Raw genomic sequence first — 14,141 nt, forward strand, 5'->3', positions numbered from 1 at the left:
TTATGAACGATGAACGATTTTAATTGATGGAGCCAGCACCTGCTTATATAAGCCTCAAGTTTTGGTGGCGGCGTTGCAGACTGAACTTCATCGAGATTCGATACTGACATCGTCAAGCGAGCGTTTTTCCTGCACCCGTTCACAATTGAATACCACCCTCTCGCGTCTTTTTCAGCCCATTTCTGTACCGCATGTGCTCTGCTGCCTTGCCCTCAATGGATACTACTAACCCTGTATTTCCTTATACTGATCGTCTTGGCTATACCATAGACGTGACCCAAACAACCTCGATCCCCGTTAACGCAGTACGTTTACTTGAATGAGATGCAGGTCTCTCTTGACTCTCCGCAGATTGATATACTTGTGAAGAGAGGAGATCGCATGATCAACATTGACTTCGACACACTGCAACAAAATGTCGAATTTGGTGTGTACACCATGGTAAACACCGGAGATGGTGACTGACCATCATTCCACGTCTAGACGGTAGGAAGTACGACGTTCCGATCATGGTCTCCATCGCTCCAGACGTCCGAAACTGTTGAAAGCGACCTTCGTCATTACCCAAACGGCAACGACGCCGATGCTGCGTTTTAGCAATGACGCCAGTCCTGCGCCAGCCGCTACTTCGCACTTACCGGAACTACGTCTATGGCAGCAGCCTCTCAAAAATTGTTTCTTATCAACCAACAATACATGTTCTTCAGTTTCACAAAGATAAAGTATATCGTGAATCTCCAGGAATACTCTAGTAAAATCAATACAGCGGTGCTCCTCAAGAGAGTAAGAGGTCTACCGATACCCTTTGACGGGCAAGATCCCAGTGCTGTGGCAAAGTACAAAGACTTTTTCGCATTAAACGGATCCCACGTCATCGTATCGGCCAGTTATGGTGCCCGCTATCTGTTAGTGCGTCTCTCAGTTGTCCACAAACATCTGTAGTCGGGGCTTATCATTGGGGTAGACGGTGTGGTGTTCAAACACAGATCCAGCAGGAACACGATGTTTACCGCAGACGTCAAAGCTGCCGTCGGCGGCATTCCAAGTGGCGGGATCATAGATCCCACAGTGATGGAGGAGGCCCAATACAAGACTTTTTTAAGAACCTGGCAGTACAACATCTTGGCCTTGGGCGGTGACAGAAGCATCGCCAATAAGCTCACGAGCAACCCCGCGTCCTATAAGGAATATGAGGAGTGGGTAGCTACAACCGGGAAACACCCCAGCTCCTTGCTGAGCCTCAACGTCGAGGAGCTCTGGAATTTGATGAAGTTGACGGGCGATCCCGTGCTCGCGATCTATGCGGACCAGCTTTCAGCCGCGTTTAATCACATCATTACGCACCCTAAGGTTTTCAAGACGGCTGTCTCACTTGAAATCGACACTGGTGCGCGCTTCAGTGCTGCCAAGGCTCAAGCATGCCAGACACTAATTCGTTTTCATTGTTATTGGAACAGATTGGGGCCGGTTTGACTTGCTGACCCCAAGTGCCCGCCTTTTGCCAGACAGCGATAGACCTTTTTCCGCCGAAAAGACGAAGCATTCTGACACATACGTTGATTGGCACAATGGCTCGTGTGGTTACGCGGTACTCTAGTATTTGTTTCTGCTTGCATCAGGTACCCAACGGTTTGACGAACTGTTGATCGACAGCTTCTTTGTTATCAACGATGGGTCCCCGATCGATTTCTCCACCTCTCATGGAGGTGATTCGGCTCACTATGCGAAAGTCGTCATGGAGGGTGTAAGCATTGTCACGTTTATGTAGTCATGATTGAACTCAACTCGCGCGCTTCAGAAACACTATGACAATACTATCATAACTGACGACAGGAATACCGCTTGGTTCTACGGAGCCAAGGTGAAGGATACCCCGGAACCGACGAGTGCACAATGACAGAACGGCCGCTGCGCTTCATTGGATGACGCGAATAATTCGCCTTCTGAATAGAGCGCAGATTCCAAGTTAATGCAAGCTGTGGAGTTGCCGCAAGGGCAGCAAATCTCGTCCCGTGCTCCTCTTGTCTGCCGTACTGTACGACATGGGATGATGTTTAACTTACGATGTCGCATACTCTCATACATTTTTGTGCAGGTTATGAAGATTGGGAGAAGGCTTGGGCATCGAGTCGGATTATTGGATTGGGGAAGGACGTTATAGACTCGTATTATATGTATCAGCTCGCATCTGTTGTACTGACTACCATTGTCAATACCCGCGTTACTCGCCGACCAAACTCTTTGGACTTCGAGTCTTCGATACCGATGTTTACTTCGATTCTTGCATTTTCACTTCAGTTCGTAGATCGACGCCTTCAGAAGCAGAGAGAGCAGTTGTTTGGTTGGATCCAAGGGCTTTGCCGAACAAAGCTGCACAGCCACTCATCATCAATTGATCACCCTAACAGTAGTCTCCCTTAGGCAGACCACAATAGAATGAAGATAGCCGTTTACCCTAACAGTGTCCACTATCCACGTCATTCCGCATCAATCCCAGAGATGTTACTTTCAATCTCGTCAACACTCGAAAGTTTTTCTTCCATCAACCGACTGACGGAACAAGCAGAACTGTTACGCTCAGCGTCGTCAGACGTCTTAGCAGTAATCAAAAGTAGTCGAAAGTCTAGCTAACACCCTAGTGTTAGAGTCGTGCGAGTAAAGCAGTGATATTGCAGGCCCTGGTCTGCATAGGTCAAGTTAAAGAGTACAAAGGGTAGGTACGAGGTATATATAAGGGTATTGAAGAGGCGAATGAATAATAGAAGCGGAGCTTCAATAGTAATGAGCCAATGAGAAAAAGAGAAAGAGAATCGTACAATAGAATGTTCTAGAAGTACACGTAATAGAAGTGTGATATGTGAAGATGTGAAGGGTGTGACATAGCGTGACTGTGACAAGGGTTAGGGGAAAAAGGATAACCGTAACATTACCCCCGTTTTAGGTGATAATCTGAGTACTACGAAGAATATTTAAAGATGATGTGTGCGTTTATAAGAGGAAAGAATATCGGAAGCATTACCCATTTGTCTTTCTGTCATCCATTCGTTCTCGGAACTCGGGAATCCCTTCCATTTTACGTTATAGTATCTGCGTGAGGTTGAACCTCGATGTCCTACGATGGCCTCTATCTCTTGTTCTCTTTGCCGTCGATTAGGTCAGGCGGTGGTGCGACGAAGTTTGGACCATGAGTGTCGTTTTCTTTACAAGGGGATAGGAGGGCGGCGTGGAAGACTGGGTGTATGCGCCATTGCGCAGGGAGTAAGAGGCGGTAGGTGACTGGGGATAAGACATTGGAGATGGTAAATGGTCCCTCCCGTTTGGGTGCGAGTTTATGGTTGGGGTATCCCAGATGAAGGTTTTTGGATTCGAAGCCATACTTTATCGCCTTTGTTGAATGGTACGAATTTAGATGTGATTCGTTGTCTCATAGTATTGCGCGCTAATTCATGAGCGGCTAAAGCTTCGTCACATGCTTTGTTGAGGATGATAAGACGTTGTTCGACGTTTGGGATGTCGCTCTTTGGATGGAGGTCGGGAAGGTGTTTGGGGTGATAACCCATCATGAGATAGAATGGTGATGTTCCGCGAGCGGAATGATGACGGGAGTTATGGACGAATTCTGCGAGAGGGAGCATGGATGCCCAGCCAGTCGCATCATTTGCGCAGAAGATCCAGAGGTAAACTTCGAGTTCTTGGTTAACTTGTTCGGTTTCTCCATCACTCTGGGGATGGAACGCAGTGGAAAGGGAGTTCTTGTATCCGAGGAGTTTTCCGAGTTCGATCTGGAATCTAGAGGCAAATTGGGGTCCTCAGTCAGAGATAATCTTATCGTAAAGTCCGTATCTAGAGAATACTTTGGAGAAGAAAATATTTGCGACGCCTTCAGCGTCTATCGTTTTGTTGCATGGAGTGAGAATTACCCCCTTCGAAAGGCCATGGTCTACCACGACCATGATGCTATCATAGCCATTGGAAGGTGGGAGGTCAGTTATGAGGTCAGTAGAGCAATGGGCGAAGGGTCAGTTGGATATTGGAGCGGGAATGGGGTATAGGGATGGGTTTGACGGGTGCGTGTTTACTTTGTTCTGTTGGCAGATGCTACAACTGTCGACGAAGTTCTTTACGAACGTGGATAGGCCAGGCCACCAGTAGTCTCTTGAGAGGAGTTCCTGGGTTTTATATCGTCCTGGATGGCCTGCTGTAGGGGAGTCATGATGAAGGGAGGTAATATCGCGACGAAGGTCGCCTGGGGGTACATAAGTGAGTCCTTTGTAAGTAAGAATACCATCGGAGAGTTTCCAATCAGATAATGATGATCAGAGAGGGGGAGGAATGGTTGGGTTCTGGAGCGCGTCAAGCGCTAGTTGAACTACTGGGTCAATGGAAGAAGAGATACGTAATTGTTCTGAAAGGGAAGCGGAATTGATGAACATATAATTAGGAAGGAGTTGTATACTAGAATTGTCCTTTTCGACACTATTGTCTGGAAGGTGATCCGGTCTACGGGAAAGGGCGTCTGGGATAGTTAAGTCTTTTCCTGGTACAAACTTGAAACGGATATCGAATTGAGAGAGGAATGTTTGCCAACGTGCTTGGCGTCTATTGAGATCTTGCATGTTATGGAAGTAAGTGAGGTTCTTATGATCAGTTTGAACTTCTACTGGGAAGGGGGAACCTAAGAGATAATGGCGCCAAGCTTTGAGCGCTTGAATGACGGTGAGGAGTTCTCGGTCATAGATCTGATAATTTCTTTCGGCGGGGCAAAGGATTGGGAAAGATATGAGCAGGGAAGCCATTCGCCATTAGGGTCTTTTTGGAGGAGTACTGCGCCGGTGGCGTATAAGGAGGTGTCAGTGGCGATAGCGAATGGAGAGTGTTGATCAGGGATTTGGAGAATGGGGGCGGAGGTGAAGATGGATTTCAACTTTCGGAATGTGGAGTTGCGTTCATTGGTCCATTCGAACAGCATATCTTTCTTTGTAAGATCTATCAGGGGACGAGCAATGGTTGAGTAGTCAGCAATAAAACGACGGTAGAAGTTGGCAAATCCGAGGAAAGATCAGACTTCTTTGACTTTCTTCGGGGTTTCCCATTCGGAGATTCCCTTTAGTTTGGCCGGGTCCATAGCTACCGATCCAGGTTTGATGATCATACCGAGATATTCTATTTCTTCTACGTTGAACGTGCATTTCTCTGGTTTGAGGTATAAGCGGTTTTCTCGAAGTCTTTCTAATACGCGGTGTGTTTGTTTCTGATGGGTTTCGAAGTCGTCTGAGAAAATTAGTATGTCATCCATGTAAATGATTAGCCATCCTTCCTGTAGCATATCTCTGAATGTATCGTTCATCATAGATTGGAAGGTGGCGGGGGAATTACACATGCCGAAGAACATTACCGTGGGTTCGAAGAGTCCTCTAGCCATTGCAAACACTGCTTTCCATTGATCAGTTTTCTTAAGTCGAACATTGTTGTATCCCCATCGGATGTCCATCTTGGTAAAGATCTTCGCGTTCTTTAGCTTATCTATAAGATCGGAGATTAGTGGAAGCGGGTAATTGTTCTTAACTGTATGTTCATTCAAGTAGCGATAGTCCTGGCAGGGTTGGAGGGAACCGTCTTTCTTCCCGACGAAGAAGAATGGAGATGATTGTGGAGATTCGGAGGGGATGATGGTACCTTTAGCAAGGTTTTCGTCAATGAAATCGTTCATGGCCTTTTCTTCTGCGGGGTTAAGTGGGTAAATTTTGCATTTATGCGGTTCAAAGGTATCTTTCAGATCGATTTTGTGGTCAAACTTGCGTTCTGGTGGGAGAGTTCCATTAGCTACTTCTCCGAATATGTCCTTGTATTTTCGGAAGATCTTGGGTACGAGTTCTTCGAACATTTTCTTTGGTTTAGCGGCGTCTTGGGCGAGGGTTTGAGAGATATTGTCGGCTTTCCTGACTAAGGTTCCACGGGAAGAGAAATATCGGTGGTTGGCGGGGATGTGTTCATCTGTGAGAGGGGATTCAAAGGTTTCATAGGTTCCAATGACGTGATCGCCTTTGCAGTATGCGATCAAGAATTCAGCAGGTTCGGGGTCAAGGAGTTTGGGAATTTCGGAGGAATACGGAATACTTTCCGTAGCAGGGTCCCATTCGTCTTCTAGGGTTTCCTGAGTGTCGAAGAATGTTTGTTCTTCTTCGTCTTCGACTTCTTCGATGTACGCGCTTCGTTCTCTAAGGGTTACTTCTTCTTTTGTCCAGTCTATCTGGGGGTTTTCTTTCTTTAGCCAGGATATTCCCAGGATGACGTCCTCTCCTCCTAGAGAGGTTATTAGGAAACATCTTTCCATGTGAATTCCTTTGATTCAGAACGATAAGTTACAAGCATGTGTGATCTGACCTTGTTTGTTGAGTGTCCCGTCAACATTTCTAACTTTTATTGGTTTTCTGAGTTTTTCTGTGGGGATGGAGTTCCGTCGTATGAACATCCAGTCGATGAATTCCCCTTCTGCTCCACAGTCGATTAGAGCTGCGGCTTCGGCAATGCTAGAGTCAAACATCAAAGGCAATCATATAGAATTAGAGTCGCCAATCAATTGTACTACTAGTCCGATTCTAGGAGATACTGATGCCGGTTCAGTCTCCTCTAGGCAAAATCCTTCTCCTCTGATTTCTTTGCCTGGCGCGCTTTGAACGCCTTCCACTCCAAGAATTCTTTGTAGTCTTCATCATCATCTTTGCTCGCCTTCTTGGCGGCAGTTTGGGTGCGAGGCGTGAATGCGGGATGGTTGGGGCAGTCTTTGATTAGTCCCTTCTTGCCACATTTGAAGCAGAGGCCGTTTTTGCGCCTGCGTTCTCTCTCCTGTGGGGTTAGGTAGGCTTTCTTTACTTGTCTCTCCTCTTCCTCTCCTTCTACTTCTGCCCTATCTATGTCCATAGCGTAGGGGTCTCGGGATCTGTAGTTGGTAGGTGCTGTAAGGCTACGTTGAGATTCTACTTCTAAGGCTTTTTCAAGCCACGTGTCAATGGTAGTAGGTACGTTTTCGAAGTTAAGTATGGTATTTACGATTTCTTTCTTAAGTCCGTTTCTAAAGAACATGATTTTCATACTTTCTTCTGTGATGCCTGTGTCTGCTAAGATGGTGCGGAATATGGATGTATAGGCAGGAACGCTTCCTGTCTGTCTCAAGGTGGAGATGTGACAGATCGCTGTGTCCACGACGTTCTTTGGATGGAACGTCTTCTTGAATTGCTCGAGGAAGTTTTCAAAAGTTCCGTACACTTTGGTAGTGCTAGCATCTTTGAACTGTCCTTCCGCCCATTTAGCGGCTTCTCCTTTGGTCATGAGGGATAGGATGAATACGATCTTCTGTTTGTCGATGGTATAGACAGAGTCGTTGATATCAAGGTAGGCTTCTACCTGTAAGAGCCATCCTTTGGCGGCGCGGGTGTCACCATTGAAGGCGGGGGGAACGTTGCCGATTAGTTTGGCCATGTCGTCGTTGTCTTCTGGTTCAGAGTCTGATTCATCTAGGGGTGATTGTTCTGCTGGGGGAGGTGGTGCTCGGGCTGGGGGAGGTGGTGCGCGGGCTGGGGGAAGAGGTGCTTGTGCGGAGATAGGTGAGGCGAGTGGTGTTTCTGGGAAGTCGTTGTCGACGTAGGATTGGGTATCGAAGTCCCAATGTGTTCCTTTCTTAGCTGTGCTATTTCTAAAGCTTCTCCACTGATGGATGGTGAATACGGTGCCATCAGAGTCTGGAGCGGTCCAAGTTCCTAATAATGCGTCCCAGGTGAAACCGGGGTACTGTTTTCTGTGGGTAGCCGTTTTGACTTATCGGGTAGCAACAGCAGTAAGAACCGCGGATGCTAAGTCAAAGTTTCGTGTTGGTCGCCGTAGTCGAGGACGGGCGGTCTGAAGATTAACTTGACCTTTTGTTATGCTCAGCGTCGTCAGACGTCTTAGCAGTAATCAAAAGTAGTCGAAAGTCTAGCTAACACCCTAGTGTTAGAGTCGTGCGAGTAAAGCAGTGATATTGCAGGCCCTGGTCTGCGTAGATCAAGTTAAAGAGTACAAAGGGTAGGTACGAGGTATATATAAGGGTATTGAAGAGGCGAATGAATAATAGAAGCGGAGCTTCAATAGTAATGAGCCAATGAGAAAAAGAGAAAGAGAATCGTACAATAGAATGTTCTAGAAGTACACATAATAGAAGTGTGATATGTGAAGATGTGAAGGGTATGACATAGCGTGACTGTGACAAGATGTGAAGGGTGTGACATAGCGTGACTGTGACAAGGGTTAGGGGAAAAAGGATAACCGTAACAAGAACACTCAAGTTTAACTTGCCTGGTGTCGTGAAATTGACTCGGACATGCCGGATGAACGTTCATCGTGAACAAAATCGCTGGAGGGGACAGTTCCACTAGCTCCAGACCACCCTTGTAGCCGTGCATATGGCGGAATACCATCATGAATTAATTTTGGCAAGAGGTGCCTTGCCGTGATTCTATTCCCGGTCAGTTCCTTCTCTCGTTCAAATGGCAATACTCATTGGCATTCACAACCCGCAGCGCAAGTTATCCACGCGCGTATTTCAAATTATTTCAATAAGATACAGATCAGGTCTACAGATCAGTCGATGACTACGTGTGCGTGCTTTTTGGCTGCCAACGAATTACAATGCAGCGTGAAATCGATTTCGAAGGTGTACCGAAGTCTTCTTTCTACTACATCGTTGGCAATATTATATCATATACATGCCGTTCTGACCGACATGCGTTAATGTGTTTATGATATCCTCGGAAACAAGGTACAATAAAGGCGTGGACGTGTAATGCGTGTCCATACGTGTTTCCAATCTCGAAGCGGTGTCCTCTTCTCTACCACTATCTTACGGTCATTTGTTGACTGTTTTCAGATGTGACACGAAGTGGGAGATATGCTTGGCGGAGAGGAGACGTGGCGTTGATCCACTGCCAGTCAGTTTTCTCTTTCGTTCAAGTGGCAATACTCATATATCACCTAGATAGTCATTTGTGACATATGTGATCACCTACGTGCGTATTTCTGTCAACTTCAGATCAGATTTGCAGATGAATGTCTTTCCTCTCAATTGCGTTCGGAACTTGACGATGATTTGTGTTTCGTGGCACTCGGTTTATAGGTATGATTCATGACATGTTCATTGATAGCCTATCTGACAATGTTACAGATGCGCTGCGGCTGTATCTACCGATGGCGTCGAAATTAATGGATTCGAGGAACGCATGACCGAGAATCATCTAACTTGGTCTTCGAAAGCCCAAGCTCAACCCAACTGCCCGTGTCAGACAGCACGGTGTCGCATTGTGTTCGTCGGTGCGTTGAACGTCTTTGCTTTGAATGTAATACATGGCCTCATGAGCAATAAGTAGCGCATCCGATCTCCCGCATGAGTTTCACCACCTTCACAGCCCTGCTAGCCACATCCTTGTCGCTTGCAGTCTCCGTTTTCTCAGGTTCAGACCTCGCCTGAGCTGAACGTGTGACACCTCCCTCCTCGGTGAGCGAAGATATGTAACATATTTAATTAGCCCTTCCCTGATCAGTACGTTTTCGCATGGTGCTGTGCACAGACGCCAGGATCGCATTGACGCTGAGAAGCAGATCACGAGGTCACGTACATGTGTTGTATTCAGTAGACGCTCTGCACAGCTACGCATCTTGACCACAAACCATTAGTGTCGTGACAGGTAGCTTTCCTGCGTCGTTGTCTAAGCCTACGCTGACTTTCTGCTAGGCATGCCAAGCAAACCAGATCAAAAACCGAGCACGAAAGGCGACAAGCAAATACCTGGGTCGGGTCAAGATCCCGTCAAGATATTTGGAAGCCATGAGCAGACTATCACCTGCATTGCTACGTTTCCAGACGGCAAGAGAATAGCGACTGCGTCTTACGATAAGACAATACGCATCTGGAGGCTTGAAGATGGCACGGAAATAATGAAGTGGGAGGTGGAGAAAGACGTCGGCGCACTGGTGATCTCACGAAACGGGAAGCACGTGGTTAGCGCTGAGGGAGAGTACCCGACCGATGTCGAGGAACCGGAGTGTTGGCAACTATGGGTTCGCGACGCTAAGACTGGGAAGGTCGTTGCAGGTCCCTTGAATGGTCACACCGACATTGTGGAAGCTTTGGATGTTTCCTCTGATGGCGACATTCTCGCCAGTGGGTCATTCAATGGCACGGTTATATTATGGGACACCAGCACCTGGAAGACTCGAGGTGATCCCCTTCCGTGCGGCGCATGGCGCAATTGGGTCAATTGCGTCCGATTTTCTCCGTCCGGTAACCTTGGCGTTGCTACCAAAGAAGAGATCCAAATATGGGACTTGGACAGGAGGGAGTGTCTTGCTGAATTCAATGGCCACTCTGACTTTGTCAATGAGTGGAATATGTGGCTCGCCTGGACTCCCGATGGCGTCCATCTCCTCTCAGTAGGTAGTGATGATGATGTTACCATTCGCTCTTGGGATACCTCCACGTGGAAACAGGCTGGTGATCCCTGGACTGGCCGTCATGATAAGGAAGATATATTCACTAATCATATCACGTTGAACCCGGCTGGCACCCTTCTCGCATCGGTATCTGGAGATTGTACCGTCCGCTTGTGGCAGCTGCACACAGGGACAGAAGTCGCACGGTACGAGCACTCGGATGAGGTGTGTGATGTTGCGTTCTCGGTCGATGGACGCTTTCTATTCAGTGGTGGTTTGAACACAATCTCGCAATGGGAGATATCAGAGGATGTGCTTACAGCAGCGCAATTTGATTCTCTGGTCGAGAAAAATAAGGTGACTCCCCCCACTGTTAATTCACTCCACGCAAAAGCTCAGTGCTCTCATGCCAGGCTGGTTTGTCACGGGGCAAACAACAGGTATGTTTTATAACCCAACACTCGATCTGTGAACTGACTATCTATCAAGTGTAGAAAAGGTCTTCTTGATGTAGGTGGTGTTGCGATCAGTGACTAGTCCATTGTTTGATCAGACACTTACAGTCGGAGATCCCTGGCCAGCGGCGCACTAATTTTGTGAACTACGAGCGTCTCGACAGGTCTCGTGCACACGCTAATCACTATACATTGCCACGCGCTCATGCAGAAAGCTCTTCATCTTCTCGCTTGCATAATATGAGTACCTTCTTTGATGGCATTCGGCCGTCGTCAGACCAGAAGGGCAAGAACAAGGAGCGTTTACCGAGACGAAAGGAAGCCGTCGATGTCCCTTTCGGACAAGCCACCATATGTTTGTTTTCTGCAATACATGGTTCGTGAGATCTGACCGCGTCCTTTTCCAGGGTGACGCTGTTGGTGTGGACGACGGAACACGACCGTATACACTCTTCTTTTGCCTCAGCTGGTTCCAGAAGAAGAAGAAGAAGCCGGATGTGCCACTGCCGGTCTATGACGTCGACCTGATGAATGATGAATAAGAGGAAGATATTGACAACGTTCCCATACCTACTGCCAGGTATCACGACCTTGTCTATTTATTCAATGGGTTTCCTGATGTAGTTGTTTCGTAGGGTCTAATTCGCCCAGCAAGAAATTGAATTAAAATCAGTGGCTAGCCAGTCACAGCAGGCAGAACCATCTCGCGCTGCAGCCACGAAGAGTTTCGATAACGCGATAATTAGGGTGTTCTGTATCTTGACCACTTTAACATACTCGCAGGCTTAGGGTCTCGCTCCTTCCTAGATCTTCTTTGGCCAGATTTCTGAATCATACTCCAATTCTTGCGTTTTCATTTCAATTCGTAGATTCGTATCACTTCTTGCTTTGCACCTATAGGTTCTTTTCAGAGTGCACAGGATTGGATCAGCGCTGGCATGATTCATGATTCGTGATGGTTTCCTTGTGGTTTCCTTACAGTCAAGCGTGAGAAACATGGGTCATCGATAGCCTCGTGTCAGTGAACGCGGCCAAACATGTTGCGACTCTCGTAGTCCGCTGCTACCATCTCCATCTACAAATCTATCAACCATGAGTGAAACACCTCCGAAACCAAAGCCAGGCTCACTGCGCGACAGGATCGCCGCTTTCGAGAATGCTAACAAGGGGCAGCACCCACTCCTGGGCCTGCACCACGCCCGAAGCCCTCGACCCTTCAATCATGGAAACCCAAGGTACCCTCACCTCCTCAATCGCCAGAACCAGAGCGTAAGACTGCTGGGATGTCTGCATCAGACGCGATGGAGAGCATCGGCAAGGGCGGGAGTCTCAAGGAGCGCATGGCCGCTCTCCAAGGAAAGGGTGCGTTTGGCGGCGGCGCCCCGCCCCGATCCTCCCAAAGCCTACAGACAACCAAAATGGAAACCACACGACCAGTATCGCCTCCTGCGGATGATGTCGTTCCCCAGGCGGGGTGATTGAGGCCCCAGGGTCCCCTCCCCTGCTGCGGACGACCCTGATCCGGCTCAACTAGAAGACGAACATGAGGCTCAGCAGGATGATGCTGAGCCTGAACAAGATCCGGAGGAAGAAGAGAGGCAACGCCGTGCCGCGATCGCTGCTCGTATGGCTCGTCTTGGTGGTGCCCGAGTCGGCATGGGTCCGCCTATGTTTGCCAGGAAGCCAGCTCCCAAGAAGCCAGCGACTCCTCCACCTCAGCTCAAGCAGGAGGAGGAAGCGATCCTGCCAGATTCAGCTCCAGACGGTATGCAATTCCATCTCTAATATGTATTATGAAATAATGCTTGTGCTAGTGACTTCTCCTGCGGAAGCTCTAAACCCTCCCTCAGATGTCAAGGAAGAGGCGATGATTCAGGCTAGTCTTCTAATTTTTGCCCTAAAGTCAGTATTAGTGACGTTCTACAGATAACTTCCTTGACCCTACACGCAAGGACTCCGATTCTTCCTCTCTCTCCATTGCTGATACCTCTTCTAACACAACGTCCGTTCGCTCAATGCCAGTACCCGCCGGTCCACGCCGCGCAGCTCCCCCACGTAAGAAGGCATACAAGTCCCCTCCTACAACCCAGCTCCCAGACGTCCCTGTACCTGCTGCAGCACCAGAAACTACTGAAGAGGCCCCAGATGCTGAGTCTACGACTGAACCTGAACCTGAACCAGAGGCCAGACCATCCGTTGTAACAGTGACGTCTCTAGAACAAGTCGAAAGTCCAGAACAAGTCCCGGTTCCGTCATCAGAGCAGATTCTTGTCATCGGCGACGTACAGAAGGAGATCGGCGACGTAGGTGTGAGTGTCGAACTTGACACAGTCGAGGTGGGCCCCGCGAATACGCTCGAAGAGGAAGATGTCCCTGTCGATGCATGTGAGCCTGAGCCTGCGCCTGCGCAGGAAGAAGAGGAGCAAGAGCTTGAGCATGATGAGCAGATGCAACAGGAACAGGATGAAGAGAGGAAGAAGCGCGTAGGAAACGTGTAGCTGCTAAGCTTTCCCAGATGGGTGCATTTAACCCACTTGCGGGGTCCCCGCCTGTACCCCGCAGGGAATCCATCCCCTCACCTACCGCTAGACGTGACTCAGTCCCTATTTCGCCTGTACCAGTAGAAGAACCTCTCGACGTCGAAGACGAAGTCAACGTGGACCTCGAGGAAGTTGGCGAATCAATTCCCTCCCCCTGCTGCCCACATCCCTCCGCAGTCCCACGTCGATGATGAACCAGAAGAAGCCAAAGAAGCAAGAGAAGCAGACGAGCCCGCTTCTCGTGCTGGTGAATGCTAATTTTACCGCCTGTATTCATTTTGTAGTGTATTAATCGATCTTTGGTTGCTTTTTTTGTACCAGCCGAGTTCGACGATGAACCTCAACCTGACTTGGGCACGACTCGCCGCGTGTTGTATAACGATGAGATGGACGAACGAGAGCGATATGAGGATGATGGGGATCAGGTTTTGAATGAGCCCGAAGCTTGGGAACCTGCGTCGCAACCAGCCGAGGCACACACGTTCGGCGCTGTTATTCCACCGCCACCTCCGCTGCCGTGTCCTATTCCACAGGAAGATGAACCCGGTCAGGACGAATTTCAATCAGGCACAAGCGCTCAGGGCGAGGGGGCCGCATTAACAGAATCGTTGACTCAGCACCATTAGATGACGCGCACGAAGTCCTTACTCAAGAATTAGCCTCCAGACAGAACAAAGAAGACGAC

The 14,141-nt window shown here is 48.5% G+C and overlaps 2 protein-coding genes across 2 annotated transcripts; both read left to right on the plus strand.

Moving 5' to 3' along the window:
• Positions 1-215: 215 nt before the first annotated feature.
• EDB91DRAFT_1089964 (uncharacterized protein) lies at positions 216-1,897 on the plus strand (the record flags this gene model as incomplete). Its single annotated transcript, XM_041316610.1, is given in 8 exon segments — positions 216-305; positions 352-427; positions 598-722; positions 742-909; positions 943-1,387; positions 1,458-1,596; positions 1,654-1,744; positions 1,799-1,897. 8 exon segments carry the CDS (start codon positions 216-218, stop codon positions 1,895-1,897), a joined length of 1,233 nt encoding a protein of 410 aa, XP_041168485.1.
• Positions 1,898-9,765: 7,868 nt separating this feature from the next.
• EDB91DRAFT_1258458 (WD40-repeat-containing domain protein) lies at positions 9,766-14,082 on the plus strand (the record flags this gene model as incomplete). Its single annotated transcript, XM_041324342.1, has 10 exons — positions 9,766-10,901; positions 10,956-10,971; positions 11,025-11,271; positions 12,090-12,278; positions 12,451-12,681; positions 12,731-12,796; positions 12,843-13,399; positions 13,432-13,587; positions 13,634-13,703; positions 13,778-14,082. 10 exons carry the CDS (start codon positions 9,766-9,768, stop codon positions 14,080-14,082), a joined length of 2,973 nt encoding a protein of 990 aa, XP_041168486.1.
• Between the last annotated feature and the right edge of the window lie 59 nt (positions 14,083-14,141).

Source organism: Suillus paluster (assembly GCF_016628075.1).
Source record: "Suillus paluster strain FC165 chromosome Unknown EDB91scaffold_465, whole genome shotgun sequence".
Classification (NCBI taxonomy): domain Eukaryota; kingdom Fungi; phylum Basidiomycota; class Agaricomycetes; order Boletales; family Suillaceae; genus Suillus; species Suillus paluster.